Source organism: Capricornis sumatraensis, chromosome 11 (genome assembly GCF_032405125.1).
Source record: "Capricornis sumatraensis isolate serow.1 chromosome 11, serow.2, whole genome shotgun sequence".
Classification (NCBI taxonomy): domain Eukaryota; kingdom Metazoa; phylum Chordata; class Mammalia; order Artiodactyla; family Bovidae; genus Capricornis; species Capricornis sumatraensis.
In genome coordinates, this window is record NC_091079.1 from 16,798,142 (window position 1) to 16,810,836 (window position 12,695).

Sequence of the window (12,695 nt, forward strand, 5' to 3'; positions counted from 1 at the left end):
CCACTGTTGGGTTTTCCAAATTTGCTGGCACATTGTTTAGGTCCATGTAATTTCTCTCCTTTATGATGTCCATTTTTGCATGAAATTTTCATTTGATATCTCTAATTTTTTATAGAGATCTCTAGTCTTTCCTATTCTATTGTTTTCCTGTATTTCTTTGCCTTGATCACTGAGGAAGGCTTTCATATATCTCCTTTCTATTCTTTGGAACTCTGCATTCACATGGGTATATCTTCCCTTTTCTCCTTTTCCTTTGGCTTCTCTTCTTAGCTATCTCTATGGCCTCCTCAGACAACCATTTTGCCCTTTTGCATTTGCTTTTCTTCGTGATGGTCTTGATCACTGCCTCCTGTACAGTGTCATGAACCTCTGTCCATAGTTATTCAGGTGGTCTATCAGATCTAATCCCTTGAATCTGTTTGCCACTTCCACCGTATAATCATAAGGGATTTGATTTAGGTCATACTTGAATGATCAATTGGTTTTCCCTACTTTCTTCATCTTATGTCTGAATTTGGCAATAAGGAGTTAGTGATCTGAGCCACAGTCAGTTCCCTGGTGGCTCAGATGGTAAAGAATCTGCCTGCAATGAAGGAGACCCAGGTTTGATCCCTGGGTGGGAAGATTCCCTGGAGAAGGGACTGGCTATCCCCTCCCATATTTGTGCCTGAAAAGTCCAATGGGCAGAGGAACCTAGTATGCTACAGTCCATGGAGTTTCAAAGAGTTGGAAATGACTGACTAATTAAGCATAGAGACAAGCACACAGAAATACACTCACATATATGTATATTTGTATGTTAATGCACTGTTGCTTTTTAATTCTGTTATTTTATTTACTTTTCAAGATCTTTGAATACATTTTCCTTCAGTGTTTTTTTTTTTTACAGCTTTCTGTGAGCCAATAATAATAATAAGACAAAACTCTCCCAGTAGTACCACAATCACGAGTGTCAATATTTTTCTCCTATGCTCTTGTTTTTATGTCTTTGTTTTGTTTTGTTAGTTTTGTTTTCTTAATCTCTAAAATTCTTCTCTCTTTATGGTGAAGCAGGTAACTTTTCAGAGACCTTAAGCAAGGGCCTTCAGGTACATACATGTCATTTTAAACATCAAGTTTATATAAATAGGAATACAGTTCAATTTTCATCAGTGTGATCCACTCCACTTCATATGTTATTTTAGTTATTTCTAAATGAAACTTACAACTATAAATGAGCCAGCTTATGTAAATGGAGCACTGTCAAGAAGCTGAACTCATTGTGAAATATAATTGAGGAGTTATGATAAATATATTATGTCCTATCCAAATAATTTTGCTTAGTACAACCAAAAATGTGATTTTCATGTATATATGTTTAAAAAAAACTATGATTTTCTTTCTCAAAAGACTATAATTTTTTTTCTTATTAATATTAAATATCAGAGAAATGGACTTGAAAAATATGTAATATTGATAATTAGATTCTAGAACAGTGAATTACAAATTTTAGCTATCTAATCTTTGGTTATTTCATCTACAAAATGAAGAAAATTTAGCAGTTTCCTGCTTGCTGTGTATAATGAATGAGATCAGAAATGCAGCCTCCTGCTGCTGCCGCTGCTGCTGCTAAGTCGCTTCAGTCGTGTCCAACTCTATGCGAACCCATAGCCAGCAGGCCACCAGTCTCCCCTGTCACTGGGATTCTCCAGGCAAGAACACTGGAGTGAGTTACCATTTCCTTCTCCGAAACGCAGCCTAGGTGTGATTAATAGAGCATAGCCATTAGACTTAAGCACCCTTTGTTCCAAGACCATGTCTACAACTCCCTGCTTCTTTGACTTTTAAGATACTATGTAAGCTCTTCAAATTTTAATTGTTGATCTGGAACATTTGATAATTATCAATACTCATCTCGGGGGTTTGTCTTGAATTAAGTGAAATAGTCCATGCTATTTTGTTGTTGTTAGTCACTCAGTCATGTCAGACTCTTTGGGACCCCATGGACTTCAGCCTGCCAAACTCCTCCATCCATTGGATTCTCCAGGGAGGAATACTGAAGAGCATAGCCATTTCTTTCTCCAGGAGATTTTCCTGCCCCAGGGGGAAAAAAAAAAAAAAATCCTAGATCTCCTGCATTGCAGGCAGATTCTTTACCATCTGAGACATCAAGAAGTCCATGTTAACTACTTAGTAAAATTGTAGACTCTTAATAAACAGTCAATTAATTTTAGCTGTTGTTAGTTTGGCTATTGCTTGGCATAGCAATTCTTTATTCAAAGTTTTTTTTTTTTTTTCTATTTTACTAATGTAGTTAAACCCAGTCTGATTTTTCCCCTAGCATTTGAGTATTTATACAATTGTCTTCTACCTAGTTTTATAAACTTATTTTTCAATATTTCTCTGTGCCAATTCAAAAGTGAAGTCACTCAGTCGTGTCCGACTCTTTGTGACCCCGTGGACTGTAGCCCACCAGGCTCCTCTGTCCATGGGATTCTCCAGGCGAGAACATTGGAGTGGGTTGCCATTTCCTTCTCTAGGGGAATCTTCCCGAACCAGGGATCGAACCCAGGTCTCCCGCATTGCAGGCAGATGCTTTAACCTCTGAGCCACGACTAGACCATGGGCTGCAGTGACAAGAAAGAAAATCAATAAATCAGTAGAAGGAGTAAAGGAAGTATTTATGGAGAAATAAGTGGAAAAAAGGAAGATCTCATTCTTAAAAAAGAAAAAAAAAGTTTGAGTAGCAGCAGAGAATTGTGTATGTGTATGATTTCTTCACAATGTAACCACTAGAGCTATTAGATTAGAGCTTTTGAGTTGATATAGAGAAATATTGAAAAACAAGTTTTATAAACATTTTTTCATAAACATATTTTTCATAAACTTATTTTTTAATATCTCTCTATACCAACTCAAAAGCTCTAATCTAATAGCTCTAGTGGTTACATTATGAAGAAGTCATACACATACACAATTCTCTGCTGCTACTCATTTTTTTTTTTTTTAGAATGAGATCTTCCTTTTTCCCCTTATCTCTGCATAAATTACTTCCTTTACTCCTTCTACTGATTTATTGATTTTCTTTCTTGTCACTGCAGCCCATGATCTAGGCATATTATAGGCCCATCTTATAGCAAATAGAAGACATTGAATAAATGCTTCATAATCTAGAAAGTGAAAGACAGACGGTTGTTTTTAATCTTAAAGAAATTCCAAAGTATTATGATTTCCTTCAGACAGATGTACTTGAAGATAGGTATGAAGCAACCTTTATTTTCAAACTGAAGTGACAGGTTATAACTGAGTATTGTACACTTTTGTTGCCATATATAGAAAGGAAAGGAACACAGTTTTCTCTACATGTTTTATTAGGACCCCAAAAGGAATATTGAAAGAAATAACATCATTTCTTAAAAATAAAAGGTGTGGTCTTGCTAAAAACAGCCACATAGATAATATAAATATTTGCTTATCTTTGACTCAAAATGTGTTTATTTCACACATGACTGTTTACTTCTAAAGTGAAAAAAATTAAAAAAAGAAAAAAACATATAGTAGCTATTGTTATCATTGTAATATTGAATGCACCACTGCCTGCCTTTGTAGAATACTGAATTGGCTATCATTAGTGTCAGATGTTTTATACATTGCAATAACACTGTCTATATAATTGTGATAAATTTTCCACTTCTGATTTGTCAATTTAACTGATAAAAATGCCTGTGGCAGATTCATGTTGATATATGCAAAACCAATAAAATATTGTAAAATAACCTCCAATTAAAATAAATAAATTTATATTAAAAAATCAATTGATGACTGCCTGAAAATGCCTAATGTGTTTCTTCTATTAAGTAATTTCTGCTGGTCCAGTGCAAGTTTTTGTTTTTGTTTTTAATGAGTTCTTGAATTCTGTTGAAGTCTGCATGTCCTAATCCTTTGTAAACAGTAAACAGGTGTGACAATTTACAGCAATCCAGTGAGAAGCTCTCTCTAATCACTCCACCTTGGGATTTTAAAATGTGTTTTATGGAGGAAAGCTATAAATCTATTTTTATATGCAGTAAGATTTTTTAACACGTGACTTCGATTTTTAGCTAGTGAAAAATCTTGAAAATGAAAACCTAGAAAGTGAAACTTACCAAATTATTTACCTTTAATCTATAGATAATTTTGTTATCATATTTTGTCTTTTATGCTCAATAACATTACAGTTTCAGATGCTGCCTCTAAATCCCAATGTAAGAGTTTCTAAAGTATTGTTACAAACATTGCTTTTAATAGATAGGGTCATGCTTGATCTTTTTCAGTATGCTGATTTTATTTCAGTTATCAAAAATTCCACTTTATGCACAGTCTTCATTATGCCCAGGCTGATCCAACAGTTCTATCCACTTCATGCTTGCCAGGTTTCAGAGCAGTTTTAGATTAAAGATAAATATTTGCAAATAATAAATTTTGATGCCAAATTATGCATCTATTCAGTGGAATTCTTCATTAAGCTAAAGAGGAACTTTAAAAAAAGTATGAGACAATAAATTAAAATGCACATTTTAATGAGCTGTCAACTGGGTAATTTTGGAAAGAAAGTATTTCCTATCACTTTTCCATCAAATTTGATTCCAGCAGTGTCTGTCTCTGTCCCTGTTTATAACCAACTTTCATGGCTATAGTTGACATCCTAGATATACTACAGCTTAGATCTTTTAGGGAGCACTTTTCATAGACTTTATCCTGTTTTCTAACAGAATAGAAATAGCATGCATTAAGGCACATGAGCCCACCATTTGTTGATCAGGGACTGAGGTTTCACTTCAGGTGCATGATTGCCAGGAATGGAAGCTTTTTTAAATCCGCCACATCTACTTCTCGGAAACTAACAACTCCACCACACTCCACCACATAATGTGTAGCATGAGGCCATTATATCTTCTTTCCAGCCAAAAACTGCATTTACCAGGCAACTGTTTATTGCTTTAGACATATTTTACAAAATCATTTTTTGAGCTTCATGCCACCTCACATTAAACGTGCTTCTGCTTTTAGCATTATCATTTATTGTCTTGTTGGCTATTCATCATTAATTGATGGATCCAGAACCTAGTTTATAATGTTTCTTTCCCAAGCAAATTTTATTATCTCTATGTTAAGCTCTTACTTCAAATTATTTACTTCCTCAGCTCCAAGGAGTAACAAAATGTTTGCTATAGTAACTCACACCCACAAAGATGCCAAGAACATTTTATCATCCTGTAATATTAAGCTTTTCTTCTGATTCTTTCACTTTTTAAATGATTCTACATTTCTATATCGGGGTCTAAGTTTTTTTATTCCCACTGTGGAAGGCATTTGTTTCAATGCAAAAATTGGGTTTTTTTGAGTTCTAGATTTTGGAAATTATTCCATATCTACTGTTTATTAATCTAGACCAGGAAACTTAATTAACTTTTCTGAACCTTTGTTTCTTAATGTGCAGTTGTTGAAAACAAAAAGCGTTGCTTTGATGTGTGAGTTAGATCTTGTATATAAAATCCTAGCATCTAGATGGCATTATTAGAACATTGCTAGTTTCCAATGTGAGATGATTTTTTGTCTTCCATAGCTATTAAAAACCCATGTGTCACACATCTACTATATCCTATCATGCATATTGTTGTATTCAGATCATGTGTTTTCTCTGCTCCTTTTCACAGCTACCAACCACTGGTGGAGGGAATGCTAATCTTCTGTGGGGTTTATAAATACATGTGTAGTCTTCAAATTCAGCATTTATCTCGACTGACCTACTTTCTTTTTTAGACACTTTTCTTCTTTATGAGCTATATATATGAGTGGTGTCAGCTCAGTTCAGTCACTCAGTCGTGTCCGACTCTGCAACGCCATGGACTGCAACATGTCAGGCTTTCCTGTCCATAACCAACTCCAGAAGCTTGCTAAAACTCGTGTCCATTGACTTGGTGATGCCATTCAACCATCTCATCCTCTGTCATCCCCTTCTCCCACTGCACTCAATTCCCGGAGTCCAGCTCCAGCAGCCAGGGATTCAACCTGAAGAGATGGACGGTGTCGGTGATGATGATTTAGCCTCTGACTCATAGTATGGGACTACATCATTGCCGCTGGATGTAGTCCCGTACTGAGTCAGAGGCTATATCATTGTTCACCAGATGTAGTCCCGTACTATGAGTCAGAGGCTACCTCATCATCGCTGACACCATTTATCTCTCCAGGTTGCATCCCTGGCTGCTGGAGCTGGACTCTGGCAGTAGCGCCCAAACAGGGGACACTGAAGAGTAAGTAATTTGTGATTGTAATGAGGAACGGTTAGGATTGTATCTGTGGGTGGCTGGCAGCCTTCTGCAGTTTAGGCAGGGTGAAGAGGGTACAGAACGAATAAGAATATTCTCTAGAAGAATGGGTTTCTCTTCATCTAAGAATAGACAAATGTTTATTAAAATATTGCTTCATATGTTAGCCCATAGAGGCGTTAAAGTAAGCACAGGAAGACTGTCTAAATTTCTACTTTTGTTTTATATTTTGCATGGGCTAGAAGAGGTTCCTGTAGATGCTTTTGTCCTGTGGAATATGATTAGAAATGTCCTGGACCCCCTTCATGAGGCTGTTAGATAGCCTATGGAGGAGGGTATAGTGGTGGATGGTGGGTCTCCCCCTTCTGTGCAGATCATATTTTCTGCCATTGACAAAGAAAAGGAGGGAGACTGTGCTCTACCTCCCAAGGAAGGAGAGGGCTTACAGGATGCTGCAGCCAGGTGCCCTGGCAAGGCCTTTCCCCCTCTATTCAAACCTTTAAAAATTTATCCACCACTTTCTGATTCAAGGCAATCACCGCCACCTCTGCTTGCACCTCCCAGGGCCCATGAGTTCCCCTACTTTGCTCCCAAAGCCTCCCAGAGCATTGTCTAAGGCTTAGAAGGATAAACAGTTTTTTTTGAAAAAAGGAGCTTTTAAAGCAGACACATTCACAATATACAGAGCCAAACCCCCTCAGGGGGGGCTTCACACAGGCTAAAAAAAAAAAAAAAAAGAGAGAGAGAGATTAATCCTAATGGAAACAATTCTACAATTAAAAAAAAAAAAAAGTTTCTCTTGTGGCCAAATGGGACTTTTTTGCCAGCAGTGTCCTGCGAAGCAGAGACAACAAGCCATGCCAATACAGACTAATACTAATCCCCCAAAGGCACTTTGCCCCCAATGCCAGAAAGGGTATCATTGGACAAAAGACTATAGATCTAAGTTTCATAAGAGTGGGACTACACTCACTCCCCAAGTACAAGAAAGTAAGTTTTCCCAGTTTCAGGGAAATGGGCAGCAGGGGCAGCCCCAACCCCAGACAACAATAGGGGCAGACGGTTGAATCCCTTTATTCCCTTTGTTCCTTCTCAGAACTCCTCAGAGCAACCCCAGGTAGTGCAGGACTGGACCTCAGTTCTGCCACCATAAAAATATTAACCTCTGATGTATTGGTTACTCTGATTCCAACAGGAGTGGCTGGTCCCCTGCCTGAGGGCATTGTAGGGCTTGTGCTAGGGCATAGCTCATTTTCTCTTCAAGGAATTTTGGTAGTGCCTGGTGTAGTAAATTCTGATTATACTGGGGAAATTAAAGTTTTCATCTCATTGCCTGCCAAACTGTGCAAATTAATAAAGGTCAAAGAATAACACAGCTTTTTCTTTTACCTTATCAGACAAGAAAAACCTTGACTTCTCAAGCTAGGGGCCCCAGAGTATTTGGATCCAGTGATCTAGCTTTTGGTGTGCAGGAAATTACAGCTTCTAAGCCTTTGAAAGATCTTTTAATTCAAGGAAATAAAATGTCAGGGCTGTTAGATACTGGAGGAGACATCTCTTGCATTGCTGGAAATCATTGGCCCTCGTCCTGGTGGACACCAATGCTGGCTTGGTAGGAATAAGGTCAGTGCCCTCAGTTGCTAAGAGCTCACAAATTTTGATATGGTCAGATGAGAAGGGGGCACAAAGGACCTTTTGTACATATGTGATTCCTTCACTTCCTTTTTCTTTATTGGGGAGAGATATATTATCTCAGATGGAAATGCTTTTATACAGCCCAGATGAAAAAGTTACTAATCAAATGCAGCAAATGAGGTAATATCCTGACAAGGTGCTTGATTAAGATCAGTAGGGAATTGTTTCTCCATTAGACATGGTTCCTAATAGAGAAGGTTTAGGATATACAACTTTATCATAGAGGCTGTTTCTCTTGCTGCCAACCCTATTACCTGGAAATCTGATGATCCGGGATGGGTGGAGCAATGGCCCTTACCAGCTGAAATGCTGCAGGCAGCTGAGGATTTAGATATGGAACAACTGGCAGCCAGCCATATAGAGCCTTCTAATAGCCCCTGGAATACTCCCATTTTTGTCATTAAGAAAAAAATCAGGAAAATGGAGATGGTTACAAGATTTGAGAGCTATAAATGCAACTATGGAAGACATGGGGGCCCTCAAGCAGGGCCTCCCTTCCCCAGTGGCTGTGCCTTTTAAATATAATGTGATAGTTATAAATCTACAGGTTTGTTTCTTTACCATCCCCCTGGATGTTCAGGATTGGAAAAGGTTTGCTTTCAGTCTCCCTTCAGTTCAGTTCAGTTCAGTTCAATGCTCATCATGTCTGACACTTTGAGACCCCATGAATCGCAGCACGCCAGGCCTCCCTGTCCACTGTCAACTCCCAGAGTTCACTCAGACTCACATCCATTGAGTCAGGGATGCCAGTGACACTTTCCAAGGCCCACTTGACTTCACATTCCAGGATGTCTGGCTCTAGATGAGTGATCACACCATTGTGATTATCCGGGTCCTGAAGATCTTTTTTGTACAGTTCTTCTGTGTATTCTTGCCACCTCTTAATATCTTCCACTTCTGTTAGGCCCATACAATTTCTGTCCTTTATCGAGCCCATCTTTGCATGAAATGTTCCCTTGGTATCTCTTATTTTCTTGAATAGATCTCTAGTCTTTCCCATTCTGTTCTTTTCCTCTATTTCTTTGCATTGATCGCTGAAGGAGGCTTTCTTATCTCTCCTTGCTATTCTGTGGAGCTCTGCATTCAGACGCTAATATTTTTTTCCTTTTCTCCTTTGCTTTTCGCTTCTCTTCTTTTCATAGCTATTTGTAAGGCCTCCCCAGACAGCCATTTTGCTTTTTTGCATTTCTTTTCCATGGGAATGGTCTTGATCCCTGTCTCCTCTACAATGTCACGAACCTCATTCCATAGTTCATCAGGCACTGTATATAACAGATCTAGGCCCTTAAAACTACTTCTCACTTCCACTGCATAATCATAAGGAATTTGGTTTAGGTCACACTTGAATGGTCTAGTGGCTTTCCCTACTTTCTTCAATTTCAGTCTGAATTTGGCTATAAAGAGTTCATGATCTGAGCCACAGTCAGATGCCAGTCTTGTTTTTGTTGACTGCATAGACCTCCATCTTTGGCTGCAAAGAATATAATCAATCTGATTTCGGTGTTGACCATCTGGTGATGTCCATTTGTAGAGTCTTCTCTTGTGTTGTGGAAGAATCAGCCGTAGGTATACATATATCCCCTCCCTTTTGAATCTCCCTCCCATCTCCCTCTTCATCCCACCCCTCTAGGTTGGTGCAGAGCCTCTGTTTGAGTTGCCTGAGCCCTACAGAAAATTCCCATTGGCTATCTATTCTACATATGTTATTGTAAGTTTCCATGTTACTCTTGTCATACATCTCACCTTCTCCTCCCCTCTCCTCATGTCCATATGTCTATTCTCTATGTCTGTTTTTCCATGGGTGCCCTGTAAATAAATTATTCAGGATCACTTTTTCCAAGATTATGTATATATGCATTAAGATAGAGTATTTATCTTGCTCTTTCTGACTTGCTTCATTATGTATAATAGGTTCTAGGTCCATCGATCCCATTAAAACTAACTCAAATGCATTCATGTTTATCTCTGAGTAATATTCCATTCTTGAAGAGATCTTTAGTCTTTTCCATTCTGTTGTTTTCCTCTTTTTTTTTTTAATTAATCACTGAGGAAGGCTTTCTTATCTCTTCTTGCTATTCTTTGGAACTCTGCATTCAGATGCTTATATCCTTCCTTTTCTTGAGAGTCCCTTGGACTGCAAGTAGATCCAACCAGTCCATTCTAAAAGAAATCAGCCCTGGGTGTTCTTTGGAAGGAATGATGCTAAAGCTGAAACTCCAGTACTTTGGCCACCTCATGTGAAGAGTTGACTCACTGGAAAAGACTCTGATGCTGGGAGGGATTAGCGGCAGGAGGAAAAGTGAACGACAGGGGATGAGATGGCTGGATCGCATCACTGACTTAATGGATGTGAGTGTGAGTGAACTCCAGGAGATGGTGATGGACAGGGAGGCCTGGTGCACTGCAATTCATGGGGTCACAAACAGTCGGACATGACTGAGCGACTGAACTGAACTGAATATTCCATTGTGTCTATGTATCACAACTTCTTTATCCATTCATCTCTTGAAGAACGTCTAGGTTGCTTTCATGTTCTAGCTATTGTAAATAGTATTGCTATGAAAACTGGGATACATGTGTATTTCTCAGTTTTGGTTTCCTCATGGTATAAGACTAGGAGTGAGCTTACTTAGTTGTATGGTGGTTTTATTCTTTTTTTTTTTTTTTTAAGGAAACTCCATACCATCTTCCATAGTGGCTGTATCAATTTACATCCCCACAACAATGTAAGAGCAGTCCCTTTGCTCCAAACCTTTTCCAGCATTTATTCTTTTTAGACTTTCTGGTGATGGCCATTCTGACTAGTGTGAGATGATATTTCATTGTAGTTTTGATTTGCATTTCTTTAGTAATAAGTAATGTTGAGTATCCTTTCATGTGTTTGTCAGCCATCTGTATGACTTGTTTAGAGAAAGGTCTGTTTAGGTATTTTCCCCACTTTTTCATTGGTTTATTTGTTTTTTTCTATTAGTGAGTTGTATGAACTGCTTGTATATTTTGTAAATTAATCCTTTGTCAATTCATTTGCTATTGCTTTCTCCCATTCTCAGGGTTGTCTATTCATCTTGCTTATAGTTTCCTTTGCTGTGCAAAAGCTTTTAAGTTTAATCAGGTCCCGTTTCTTTACTTCCATTTTTATTTCCTTTATTCTAGGAGATGGATTATTGATGATCTTACTTTGCCTTATGTCATTGAGTGTCCTGCTTATGTTTTCATCTAAGAGTTTTATAGTTCTTGGTCTTTCATTTAGGTCTTTAATTAATTTTGAATTTTCTTTGTCTATGGTGTTAGGAAGTGTTCTTATTTCATTCTTTTACATGTAGCTGTCCAGTTTTCCCAGCACCATTTATTGACAAGACTGTCTTTGCCCCACTGTATATTCTTGCCTCCTTTATTAAAAAATAAGGTATGCATAGGTTCATGGGTTTATTTTGAGGCTTTCTATCTTGTTCCATTGGTCTATAAACCTATTTTTGTGCCAGTACCATACTACCTTGATGACTTTAGGTTTGTAGTATAATCTGATGTCAGGAAGGTTGATTCCTCCAGCTCCATTTTTCTTTCTCAAGACTCCTTTGGCTGTTCAGGGTCTGTTGTGTTTCCATTTGAATTATGAAATTTTTTGATCTAGTTATGTGAAAAATGTCCTTGGTAATGATAGGGATCACATAAAATCTGTAGACTGCATTTGATAGTATAATCATTTTTATAATATTGATTCTTCTTACCTAGTAACAGAATATTTCTATCTTTGATTTCTTTCACTAATATCTTATAATTTTCTGTGGATAGTTTTTTTGTCCCCTTAGGTAAGTTTATTCCTTGATATTTAATTATGTTTGTTGCAAAGGGGAATGGATTGATTCCTTAATTTCTCTTTCTGATTTTTTATCATTAATATATAGAAATGCAAGTGATTTCTGTGTATTTATTTTGTATCCTGTAACTTTGCTAAATTCACTGATTAGATCTAGTAATTTTCTGATACTATCTTTAGTGTTTTCTGTCTACAGTATCATGCATTTGCAAACAGTGAGAGCTTTACTTCTTTTTTTCTGATCTGGATTCCTTTTATTTCTTTTTCATCTCTGATTGTTGTAGTAAGGAATTCCTGACATATGCTGAATAATAGTGGTGAAGGTGAACACTGTTTTCTTTTTTTTTTTTTTTTCTGATCTTAGGGGGAACATTTTCAGTTTTTCAATATTGAGAATAATGTTTGTTGTAGGCTTATCATACATGGTCTTTATTACATTTAATTCAGTTCAGTTCAGTCACTCAGTCGTGTCCAACTCTGCGACCCCATGAATTGCAATACGCCAAGCCTCCCTATCCACCAGCAACTCCCGCAGTTCACTCACACTCACATCCATCGAGTCAGTGATGCCATCCAGCCATCTCATCCTCTGTCATTCCCTTCTCCTCCTGCCCCTAATCTCTCCCAGAATCAGAGTCTTTTCCAGTGAGTCAACTCTTCACATGAGGTGGCCAAAGTACTGGAGTTTCAGCTTTAGCATCATTCCTTCCAAGGAACACTCAGGGCTGATTTCCTTTAGAATGGACTGGTTGGATCTCCTTGCAGTCCAAGGGACTCTCAAGAGTCTTCTCCAACACCACAGTTCAAAAGCATCAATTCTTTGGTGCTCAGCTTTCTCCACAGTCAAACTCTCACATCCACACATGACTACTGGAAAAACCATAACCTTGTCT

At 37.8% G+C, this 12,695-nt stretch overlaps 1 protein-coding gene across 1 annotated transcript in view; it reads left to right on the forward strand.

Moving 5' to 3' along the window:
• The window catches only part of EYS (eyes shut homolog), a 38,655-nt gene extending 30,151 nt beyond the window's left edge, over positions 1-8,504 (forward strand). The window contains 1 exon segment of the mRNA XM_068984060.1: positions 8,209-8,504. Within this exon segment, the coding sequence (XP_068840161.1) occupies positions 8,209-8,504 (296 nt within the window).
• Positions 8,505-12,695: the final 4,191 nt, after the last annotated feature.